Below are 12,766 nucleotides of genomic sequence, written 5' to 3' on the forward strand. Positions count from 1 at the left end.
GAGTAAAACTGGCAGAATTCTCCTCCAGCCTACGTGACATACTGGTAGTCTATGGGAGGCTCACGCGCCTCCTCTCTCTGTGCTGGAGAATGGACATGTCATAGCTTTAGAATCATTTACAATTGAACAGCATGTAGAAAAAGCAGAGGGTAGGCACTAGTAGTTCTGGCATGTCTTCAACTGTATTTCTGGAAAATCAGGGAGTAATTACGTCAGACCTTTCCTATTGATAACCTTATGGACATATTCCACCTTTTTGCAACCCTTACTGTTTGGCATGTATGTAGTATTAGGCCTTATTCTCATGTTTCATATTCTCACGGTCTGTATATACAGATGGTGTACTATAGAATGGATTTCACATCATCCATAATTATGGACTATGCATGGAACCAGTAAATGTAGCCTGAGGGTACAAACTCACTGGGTGGACCCGCAGCGAGTTCCTCGCTGCGGATCCCTGCCCTGTACCCCCTATGGGCAGACAAACTCGCAGCAGGATGCACATCCTGCTGCGAGTTTGTCCGCAGCCCGCCCCGTTAACCCCCCGGCCGCCGGAGCCTACACGTCACCTGGTCCCCGCTTCGTCTTGCTTCGAGGCTATGTTAGACTATGTTTAGACACTGTAAAACAGTGGCCATTGTTTGCTGTTTCAAATAACGGCCGCTGTTTAATGTGTTCCTCTGGCCGATACTGAATTATCGGCCAGAGGAACATTATTTAAAGCCTGTTGTAGGCTGCTGGCGGGATGGCTGTGTCATTTGGTGTGTATTACATTCTAAGGCTGGGTTCACACTATGTATATTTCAGTCAGTATTTGGTCCTCATGTCAGGTCCTCATAGCAACCAAAACCAGGAGTGGATTAAAAACACAGAAAGGCTCTGTCCACACAATGTTGAAATTGAGTGGATGGCCGACATATAACAGTAAATAACGGCCATTATTTCAATATAACAGCCGTTGTTTTAAAAAAACAGCAAATATTTGCCATTAAATGGCGGCCATGCACTCAATTACAACATTATGTGAACAGAGCCTTTCTGTGTTTTTAATCCACTCCTGGTTTTGGTTGCTATACAGCCTCAAATATACAGCCTCAAATATACGTAGTGTGAACCCAGCCTCACACTGTATTGTTTTGCTCTTATGTTAAGGAGAGAAGAAGGAAAAGAAGTCAGCCGCCACAGAAGACGATACAAGACCTGTCGATGTATCTCGATTGGACCTGCGCGTTGGCTGCATCATCTCTGCCAAGAAACATCCAGATGCTGATTCCCTGTATGTAGAAGAAGTAGATGTAGGAGAAGCATCTCCAAGGACGGTTGTCAGTGGCCTTGTGAAGCATATTCCTATAGATCAGGTATATGATATTATATTACTTTCTTTATATAGAATAGTGGTTGTAAATCCCCCACAGATCGATAGATATAGCCAGGAAAAGCGCAATGCTGTGCACTTCGCCCCACACCCCAGCTCACTGCTCAATCCGACTTATTACAGGAGAGCGGCTCCTCTGTAAAGGCCCTATTCCACGGAGCGAATATCGTCCGTATTCGGCCATTATCGGCCGCTACGAACGATAATCGTCCCGTGGAATAGAGTGCAATGATCAGCCGACATCCTTCATGTCGGCTGATCGTTGCAGTCGCTTGTTTTTCAACATGTTGAAAAACAAGCGACTGATATAGCTGCCGTCGTTCCGTTGAATAGGAGCATCGGCAGCAAACACTGCTTTATCCTATGGGCTGCCCGGACGATCAGCTGCCCCTCCCGCACTTACCCGCTCGCTGCTGCCGCGGCGTTGAATAGCAGCGGCAGCGAGAGGGGAACGAGGAGCAAACGAGCGCTCGTTTGCTCCTCTAGACGACCCTTGGGGCTTAAGTCTTTGGAGCCCAACAAGTCGAATGTTAAGGCAAGCCATGGATTGAGGTGCACATCTATGCCTCTTCCAGCTATATCTAGGGATCAGTTGTAACAACAGCCGTGATTCCCACGGTACTTAGGTTGTGTGAACATAGCCATACATTGTACTTGGTTATTAACCAGTGACTTTATATATGCCGTGATGCTTGTTTCCATATACAATGATTGATATTCCTTTCTGTCTAGTGATTGCAGCTTCTCATGGTCCCTTTTTCTGTCCCGTTTCCAGCTGCGGAGATGAGCCCTTATTTGTGCCCCATAAAAACCATCTATCCCCCTTCTACTAATATTTTAAAGCCTTATTTTTCCAAAAAGTAATATGTTCACTTTATTTTTCCTCTATGAAATCAGAGTGTATCCTTTGTAGGCTTGCATGTTCTTTATCCCTGTTTTATGAACCTTTGAATGGGGAAAGAATAGGATCTAATTTGAAGGCTATTTTCTCTTTTTCATTTTTTTTCCGTGGGGAGCAGCCCTTTTATGACTACATCCTTAGTGCCAAGATTAATGCTAACCTTGGGAACGCTTACAAACTGCTGATCACTATTCCTCCGAGTGTAGCGGGGAGGATCGCTGTGCTGCCAAGTCATTCAAGTAATTAGATAATTGTCTCTGATGCTTGCTTGAGCCGTACAATAAATACATGCATAAATAAGCACCTGGGAAATAAGAAGAAAAAACGGCACTCAATGTGAGTCATGTGGTCCTAAGTACAGATATAAAGCAACAATAGAAAAATAAAACATCTGGTCAATTACATTTTATAGTCGTATATCTTCATCGTTGCTATAAATACTATATACGTAAGGTATCTATCGAGAAAAATAATTTTCCAGCCATGGAGAAAATGGAGCATTTTATTGCTGGTATATACAGTCCAAATGCTGACCGAAGTGGTAGGGCTTAAAGAAGTCAATTTTCTCCCTGGTTTTTAACATTCCCTTTAACCACGAGCTTCCTGGAGGGGAACTGCTCAGCTTGCAAACCTGAGAGAGACACCAGGGAAAACAATTTCTTAGAGAGCAAGATGGCCGCCAAAGTCAATCTCCAGATGGCCAATGTTATAATGGCAGGATTGCCATGGAATTTCAATTCCAAAGCGAAATTCCAGAATGAAGAAAATTAATGTATGGAAACGGTAGTGACCACCCGTATAGTTCCCGCAGATGAAAATATAGTCAGGTTTCCTTGAAATGTTTGGGATGCTGTTTTTTGTTTTATTTACCTTTTGTTTGTTTTTTCTTTCTTTTTTTTTTAATTTTTTATGTAGCTCACTAACATCCCCTTTTCTTTTAAATCAACTGGTTTTGGAAAGTTATATAGATTTGTAATTTACTTCTATTCAAAAAATCTCAAGTCTTCCCATACTTATCAGCCGCTGTATGTTTTGCAGGAAATTGTGTTTTCTTTTCAGTCTGACACAGTGCTCTCTGCTGCCACCTCTGTACGAGACAAGAACTGTTCAGAGCAACAGAAAATCCCCATAGGAAACCTCTCCTGCTCTGGACAGTTCCTTACCTGGACAGAGGTGGCAGCAGAGAGCACCACGTCAGACTGGAACTAAAAGATAATTTCATGCAGGACATACAGCAGCTGATAAATATGAGAAGATTTATTACAAATCTATATAGCCTGTAGTTTCCCTCTCCCTGTCTGTAGGAAACATTAAGAAACCTCCTCAGTCACCATTAATATCATTCTACGCAATGGATAATAGGGGTGTGTAGCTGCAGTCTGTGGGTGACAGTAGGTAAATAGGATAGTTCTGGCACTCACCAAAGTCTTGCAGCACACAGTAGCTTATTCACATAATGGGGGAGATTTATCAAACATGGTGTAAAGTGAAACTGGCTCAGTTGCTCCTAGCAACCAATCAGATTACACCTTTCATTTTCCAAAGAGTCTGTGAGGATTGAAAGGTGGAATCTGATTGGTTGCTAGGGGCAACTGAGCCAGTTTCACTTTACACCATGTTTGATAAATATACATAGTGCAGAAATTACACGTTTTTGCATAAAGTCTTTGTTGAGTGCCATAACTCTTCTATTTGCCTACTATCACTACGCCGTTCACGGACACTGCATTGAAGCGGAAAGCCAACACCTGGATTGTAAGACCGGAGCAGCAAATGGAAAGATCTTATTGGCTCAGAATTTTGTTTTTAAAAAAAAGCACTTAAAAATTGCATACAAGCCTTCTCCACTGCTGAGCCTCTTACAATAATTTCTAGGTCCCTTGCTTAGGGCGCTATTGCATGGATTGTTTGGAGGGGCTCTCCCCGGGTAGTCCATAGGAGATAGCGGCAGTCTGCCGCCACTGTTCCTATTACACAGAGCATTGGCCAGCGGAACGTTGCTATCTTTATCGGGATTTTAGGTCTTACCTTAAATCAACGATCAGCCAACGTCATGTATGTCGGCTGATCGTTGATTTAAGACATGACCTATTACGAAACGATTATTGGTCAGAACGTCCGATAATCGGCTAAGTACGGTTGATAATCGCTTCATGTAATAGTACCCTTAGTTGATTCAGTCAAACAGTTCACTCTTGACCAGAAAGGGGTATTCTGGTATACAAAACCTGACTGTATTTTGCTATACAAAATTAAACTCATAAATCCAAAGTAGTTCAGTTTTTTTTAGTTTCCCACAAAACCCTCATTACTCACTGGCCCTAAAAGACATGATAGCTTGTTGCCTAGGGTTATGACTTCAGCTTCGTTTTTTTTGGTTGATCTCGCTCAGTTACAACGCTGAAAATTATAGGAGATTAAATTGTTTGTCTATGAAACATCTGGACACAGGACATAGGAGGTAATGTGAGAGGCTTTACTGGGAAGGAGAGCAGCCTGGAGTAGATGTCAGCAACGCATGATAAGAACTTTAGTCTGGTACTCAAGTTGCTGCTTAAAGAGACTCTGTCAGTAGGTTTATGGTGTCCTGTCTCAGGGTAGCTTAAAATAGTGACAGAGAAGCTGAACAGAATGATGTATCACTTCTGTGCAGCTGATCCAGAGATATTTTCCTGAATAACATGGACAATAAGTAGTCCTCTACATTATGTGCATGAGCCCAGTAGTCCTGGATATTCATGAGAAGCAGAAAACTCCACCCACCAGCTACTGATTGGCAGTTATCTATCCATGATGTGTATAGGCAGTTAACTTTCAATAAGCATCTGGGGGAAGGGGTGTGGCAAGAATCCTATTCTCCTGCATATTAGGAGAATGGCTGAACAGAATTATGTAAGTAATACACTGATCTGTTCAGAATTTTTGTCACTAGTTTATGCTGCCCTCATTTAAGGCAGCATAAACCTAGTGGAAGATTCCCTTTAAGCCCTGCACTCTGAGAATGGAATGGGGGATGCATAGAGATGAGCGAACCGGGTTCAGGTTCGAGTCCATCCGAACCCGAACGCTCGGTATTTGATTAGCTGAGGCTGCTGAACTTGGATAAAGCTCTAAGGTTGTCTGGAAAACATGGATACAGCCAATGACTATATCCATGATTTCCACATAACCTTAGGGCTTTATCCAACTTCAGCAGCCACCGCTAATCAAATGCCGAAAGTTCGGGTTCGGATGGACTCGAGCATGCTCCAGGTTCGCTCATCTATAGGGATGCATGTTACATTGCTGTTTTGTGTATATTGTCCTTTAGAGATTTTTTTTTCCATCTAAATTCCATATACCAAGTATCGCTAGTTATATATACTATTAAAAGTCAGTGCTGATGCTGGTTTAAACATGCTGTAAAGAGAAGAACACGTCTGAAATCTTACATCACTAGTACTGTAATACGCTGCAAATCTGCAGCCATGTATAAGTTGTAAGTGCACATGTGTTGTGGGAAGTTTTGGATGAGTAGGTGACCCTTCTATCAGGTGCCTTGTATTGGCATGGAGACCCATAGTGATCCAAGTTACTTGATTCATGAATACCTACCTGTCTTGAACGGTGACAATTATTTATGTATTTGGTGATGTGGATCCACACAGGGTCTCCAGGACAACATTACATGGGATAAACATCGGGGAAGGAAATGTTGTGACCGGTCCCTGGCTGGTTTGTAGCTTGGGCTTTGAGCCTGGAACCTCAAGCCTTTCACGTTTCAGTGCATATGTAAGGAACTAATAAAAAAATTTTCATATTTTTGTGTTTTTTTAATGGCCCTTTTCACTCTTCTGGTAGGTCTCCTTTAGGTCTCTGCTACCGCTCATTTTCACTTCTATTAGGATATTCTAACGTCTTGGGGGAGAGGAGTAGGTAAATGCTGCAAATTAGTTTTCCTTCCGAAAATAACTTCAAGGGAAATATTCTTGCTGTGAGCCATCGTAAACTTTGGATTGGGTTACGCGTAAGGGAAGGACTCATTTTCGTTCAGATGTTTTGGAAGTTTTCTTTCGTCTGTATAATAAAACGCAGCTATATCTTATTTCTGGCAGGAAAAGCCTGAAAGTACAGCGACTTGCTGGATCAATACGACCCCAAACCTGTTTTTTTGTGTATTTTGGCCTTTTCCGTTGTCTTTGAACATGTGCTGAAAAATTTAACGTTGTTACGGTGATTGGATTTGGGCATAGCCAGGATTTTGTGTTTTCAATTTGTTGACACTTTTTTTTATGTATGTAAGATGGATTATGTGCTTAGCCCCCATCCTGAGTATGGTAAAGCTTTATCCCATAGACTAGGCCTTCCCAAATAACTTTTTATGAACCTCAGCTATGTAGGAATAATAAAAACCTCTGTGCCTTTATAATAAATTTAGAAATACATGACGTGTTATGTTACCGTATTTTATGTACTTCTAGAGTATCCTTAAGTGAACTGTATGTGTCTGTTACTATAACAGCTTGGGTAGGACGTTCATTGGAGCTGTGGCCCCTATGCTTGGCTTCTTGTCACTCCTATAGAGTTTGAAGAGAGCGAGTGTTTGTCTGTTGCCTTATTGGTGTGGGTTTTGGGACTGGTAGCCCTTGTTCTCACTAGAGATGATCGAACACGGCCGAGGTTCAGGTACGAACCCCAACCATCGGCATTTGACTCCCGCTGCCTTCCCGTTCCGTGGGGAAGGTGGAGACAGCCGGAGTACTGCCTGGAAAACAGGGATACAGCCTAGGTAATAGGTTGTATTCCTGTTTTCCAGGTGGTACTCGGGCTGTCTCCACCTTCCCCACGGAACGGGTAGACTGCGGGAGTCAAATGCGATGGTTTGGGTGCGTACGAACCTGATCCTCGACTCTGTTCGATCATCTCTAGTCCTCACAGTTATGGTGCGTTTACACTGAGAGATTTATCTGACATATTTTGTAAGCCAAAGCCAGGAATGGATTTGAGAAGAGGAGAAATCTCAGTCTTTCCTTTTATGAGCTGTTCTCTGTTCAGAGTCTGTTCCTGGCTTTGGCTTCAAAAATCTGTCAGATAAATCTCTCTGTGTAAACGCACCATTAGTCAGATAAATCTCCCCATTGAACGGCGATTTATCATCTAGTCAGTGTGCAGATGATAAATGTGTTTTACTGCAGTATCATTTCAATATAGGATTAGCTTTAAAGGGCAACTCCTGCGATTTTTTTTTTTTTTCAAATCAACTGGTATCAGAAAGTTATATAGATTTGTAATTTAATTCTATTTAAAAATCTAGTCTTCCAATACTTATCAGCTGCTGTATATCCTGCATGTAAGGGTGTATTACTTCCAGTCTGACACAGTGCTCTCTGCTGCCACCTCTGTCCATGTCAGGAACTGTAGAGAGCAGTAGCAAATTCCCAGGAGAAAACCTCTTCTCTTTTGGACAGTTCCAGAGGTGGCAGCAGAGAGCACTATGCCAGACTGGAAATAATACACCACTTTTTGCAGGACATGCAACAGATGATAAGTACTGAAAGATTTTTAATTAGAAAATTTTATATATTTGTAATTAACTTCTGACACCGTTTTTTTTAAAGGAAACAAAAATCACCAGAGTCCCCCTTTAAATAGTTACTTGTTACCTAATATATGAATATTCATTAATAGGATTATATACAGTATGTTACAGCGCCGCCTTTAGGCATTAAAAGTCTTGTGAACCATCTTTTTAAAAGCACTGTCTAAGAAGTCTATTTGTGGATTTTAAGGCAGCGTCTCTGTTTTTCATTGTCTACCATCTGCTTGTATAAAAAGATACTAGATGTCAACCAGCCTTGTCTTAATTTTATAGATGCAGAATCGTATGGCAGTGCTGCTGTGTAACTTGAAACCCGCCAAAATGAGAGGAATAGTATCCCAAGCCATGGTCATGTGTGCCAGCTCTCCAGAGAAGGTGGAAATATTGGATCCCCCCAGTGGAGCAGTTCCTGGAGATAGAATTACCTTTCAAGGATTCCCAGGTAAACTTTGATTCCTTGTGCTGGAAATAGACTACTTACCGTTCTTACACAAACATCAGAAAACTTTACATAGAAAAGCCCTAATTCACTGTGGAATGCTATGGCTTGCACTTACACTGTTTCTAACATTTCAATATAACCTTCAGGGTGTGTTCACACCTACCGGATCCCCAGCGGATTTTCATGCTGCGAGTTTGCAGAGAAATCAACTGCGGATCCTGTACTGTGAAGCTCAATGGGTTCCATACATGCAGCGATCCGCTGCCTGCATGGGACCCGGCCCCTTTAACCCCTGCGCGGCAGCTGGCCGCTCGCAGGTTTCAGCCCCGGCCCCCTTAAACCCCCGCAACGCCCGCCCGATCCCCGCCCCCGAGCATACATCACCTGCTCAGGCTGTGGCTGTGTGATGCTCCCCTCACTGCCTATCAGCATCAGTGCTGCCGTGCAGGGGAGTCGGGAGCATCACACAGCCACGGCCTGAGCAGGTGATGTATGCTCGGGGCCGGGGCGGCGATCTGGCGTGCGGGGGTTCAAGGGAGCCGGGGCTGTAAGCTGCGGGTGGCCGGCGGCGCCGCAGGGGTTAAAGGGGCCGGGTCCCATGCAGGCAGCGGATCCGCTGCGTGTATGGGACCCATTGAGCTTCACAGTACAGGATCCTCAGCTGATTTCGCTGCAAACTCGCAGCATGAAAAATCTGCTGCGGATCCGGTAGGTGTGAACGCACCCTTAACATGTCATTGAGAAGTGATGAAATCCAACAGCTCCTAGTTTTGAAGCAAAAATCCAAAGATTTTATTGCACATCCATGGTACAACAGTGACGTTTCACCCTGTAGCAGTGGCGTAGCTACCATAGAGGCATGTAGACGGTTGCTATGCAGGATGGGGGCCCGGGGGAGAAGGTAAGAGTGTGCCCTTCTGCTTAACCCCTTATGTACTGCAATGTGTAAGTGACCCAATGTTTACTTACATTCTGCAACACAAAAAAAAGGTTAACAAGCAGAAGACAGAGATCTCTGCTTCGCTGCTCTGATAACCCCTGACCTCTGTTCTCCAGTTGGCAATCAAGTTGGAAAGCATGTTTGGTAAAGACCTGTCGCTATTGTACCAGTGAGAGTCCATGCTAAGTGCAGAAGCTTCAGGCAACATGAGAAAATATTTCTTTACTGAAAGAGTAGTAGACACTTGGCCCAAACTTCCAGCAGATCTGGTAGCTAAATCTACAGTAACTGAATTTAAATATATATGGGATAAACTAAGGGCCCTATTCCAGGGACGATTATCGTTAAATCGTTCGAATCTAAACAATAATCGTTCGGTTGAAATGCAGTTAACAATTAACGACCGAACGAGAAATCGTTGATCGCCTTAAAAGACCTGGACCTATTTTTATCGTTGCTCGTTCACAAAACATTCGCAAATCATTCGCATTGAATAAGACGTCGTTCGCAGTAAATACGAACGCAATAGCGAAGAAAAGACTCGCAAATACGATCATAAGTAACGATTATCGTTCCATGGAAATAAGTGAACGTTTTAAGGTCTTTCACATTAGCGGTCGTTTGAGATAGTTAATCGTTAACGATTATGCGAACGATAATCGTCCGGTGGAATAGGGCCCTAAGGCTGCCTTAACACAGAGAGATTTATCTGACAGATTTTTTAAGCCAAAGCCAGAAATGGATTTGAGAATAGGAGAAATCTCAATGTTTTCTTTATGACCTGTTCCCTATTTATATTTTGTTCCTGGCTTTGGCTTCAAAAATCTCTCTGTGTAAAGGCAGCCTTAGACCCTTGATACGCCAAAAAAAGGATAATGCTGGATGAATATTCAATAGAAAGGGCAAGGCAGCAGGGTGGGTCGCTGTAGTCTCCAATGCACCAAACTGCCCAATGGCAACGAGATATGCTGGGTTTGCACGGAACGATTATTGTTCGAATTTTCGCTATAACAATCGCATTTGAGCGATAATCGTTCCGTGTAAACACAGCAAACGATTAAGCGATGAGCGAATAATCGGTCATTTTGATCTTTGAACATGTTCTCAAATCGTTGTTCGTCGTTCGCTAAAAATTCGCAGATCGCTTTGTGTAAACAGTCTTTCAAAGATTCACCCTATGTGAAAGATGGGCTTAACCGATCTTAAAAACAATCGCAATAACGATTTTTCTTACGAATCTTCTTACAATTTTTCTCCGTCTAAATGCTGATCGTTATGAAAACCAAATATCGTTGCTTCAAAATCGTTTATCGTTGGATTGGGCGAATTATCGTTCCGTGTAAAACCAGCGATAGTCTTTTAACCTGCTGTTGGTTTCCCTTTAAGGATGTCACACTGTAAAAAAAAAAGTCAATAGAAGAATTGAACCTTTTTTCCATCGTCATTAAAAGGCAGAGCTTATTGATTCATTGATTAACTGCGTCCAGTTAAGTACATTGAGTCACACGGCTCACATCCTATATACACGTGACTGGGACTGTGGAGCTAGATGGGATCTTTCTGCAGTTGAAACAAAAGTAAAAAAAAATAAAAAATTTCCTGTACACCTTTTTTTGTCTCACACTATTCTTCATTAATCTGGTTAATTATGTTGAGTGTTAAAGGGAGGTTTTTCCCCACATAAAAAAGTAGTTACCCAACTGATTCGCCATTAAAATGGAGGATACAGGATCAATGTTCTTATGATCGATTTGGAGGTGCCACCAGTCATCAGATACGTATTACCTTATTACTAGAGATGAGCGAACCGGGTTCGGGTTTGAGTCGATCCGAACCCGAACTTTCGGCATTTGATTAGCTGAGGCTGCTGAACTTGGATAAAGCTCTAAGGTTGTTGGGAAAACATGGATACAGCCAATGACTATATCCATGTTTTCCACATAGCCTTAGGGCTTTATCCAAGTTCAGCAGCCACCGCTAATCAAATGCTAAAAGTTCGGGTTCAGATCGACTCAAGCATGCTCCAGGTTCGCTCATCTCTACTTATTACCTATTCTCTTGTTCTGTTATCTTTAAAAAAAAAAAAAAAAAAAAATCTGAAATCATTCAGTTTTCACTCTCAACAACTAAAGCTAAGCTAGTAATAAACTAACACTTAGGGCCCTATTACACCAACAGATTATCTGCCTTTTTTTTTTTAAACCGAAGCCGGCAACATATAACTATAAACAGAGAACAGGTAATAAAGGAAAGACTGAGATTTCTCCTCTTTTCAAATCCATTCCTGGCTTTAGCTTGAAATAAATCTGTCAGATAATCTGTTGGTGTAATATGGCCCTTACTGTTCTGTGAAGATTTCCATCACATATGGGGTTACAATGGCTGGCAATACTTCTATATAGGTAACACAGGACACGGCATTCATGGTAGTTGGCCATCACAGTTCCCCTCCCTACGGTCACAGGTCACAGAGACAAATGAATCATCTCCTGCTCACAGGTTCCTGTGCTCTATGTGACTGCTTAAAAGCAAATATCTTAATGCTGTTAAAAGCGGCTTAGGGCTTTGTTCACATATAGTATTTCGGACATTTGGTCAGGGCACAATTATAATGTAAAGATTTGCCCAGTTTCTGTGTTTTTTAACCCACTCCTGAAAAAAGACTGATGAAAACACTATGGGGGAGATTCATCTAACATGGTGTAAAGTGAAACTGGCTCAGTTGCCCCTAGCAACCAATCAGATTCCACCTTTCATTCCTCACAGACTCTTTGGAAAATGAAAGGTGGAATCTGATTGGTTGCTAGGTGCAACTGAGCCAGTTTCACTTTACACTAATAAATCTCCCCCTATGTGTGAACATAGACTAGACAAGATAACTGGGTATAGATAATAAAACAAAAACTGCTTGCCGAAAAAAAATAGGCGCAAATTCCAATAATCTACTCTAATGCGTCCCCTCTAGTGGAGTTAGGTTTGAGGGGTTGGACAACTGAGATCAGCATTAGCTGCGGGTGGGTGTCAGCCAAGGGGTTAACGTGGCTGTGACATTAGTTTAACGCATTATTATCAGATTGTAGATTGTCCCATTTATTACTGGTTAGAGTAGGTGGATCCTATAGTTCAGGCATGTCCAAAGTCCGTCCGGAGGGCCATTTGCGGCCCGCGTTCCGAACCTTTACGGCCCCCCAGGTATCAAGGGCTTAGGCATAACACTCAAAGTGTCACTGTCGTTTATTTATTATTATTATTATTTATTTTTATTTTTTTTGCAGAAATCAATAGTACAGGAGATTTTAAGAAACTTTGTAACTGTGTTTATTAGCTGAAAAATGCATTTTTATAATGAAAAAGCAGTTTAAACCTCTCCCCCCTGTCTTCATGGTTTTCTAGGGAGAGGATAGGGGTGATGGGAGATGAGGCACCAAAACAGGACAACAAAGTTTTATTTTTACAGTTACATCACTGGACTATCTCCTCTGAAGTCAGCACTGACCTCTCTGACCTCTGAATACCGGCTTTCACAC

The 12,766-nt window shown here is 42.4% G+C and overlaps 1 protein-coding gene across 5 annotated transcripts in view; it reads left to right on the top strand.

Moving 5' to 3' along the window:
* The window catches only part of AIMP1 (aminoacyl tRNA synthetase complex interacting multifunctional protein 1), a 433,090-nt gene that overhangs the window by 417,496 nt on the left and 2,828 nt on the right, over positions 1 to 12,766 (top strand). For all 5 annotated transcript variants that reach the window (XM_069978430.1, XM_069978427.1, XM_069978426.1 and 2 more), the window contains 2 exons: positions 1,156 to 1,361; positions 8,131 to 8,299. In XM_069978430.1, coding sequence (XP_069834531.1) covers positions 1,156 to 1,361; positions 8,131 to 8,299 — 375 coding nt within the window. The remainder of the gene's footprint in view (positions 1 to 1,155; positions 1,362 to 8,130; positions 8,300 to 12,766) is intronic.

This window comes from Dendropsophus ebraccatus, chromosome 7 (assembly GCF_027789765.1).
Source record: "Dendropsophus ebraccatus isolate aDenEbr1 chromosome 7, aDenEbr1.pat, whole genome shotgun sequence".
Classification (NCBI taxonomy): domain Eukaryota; kingdom Metazoa; phylum Chordata; class Amphibia; order Anura; family Hylidae; genus Dendropsophus; species Dendropsophus ebraccatus.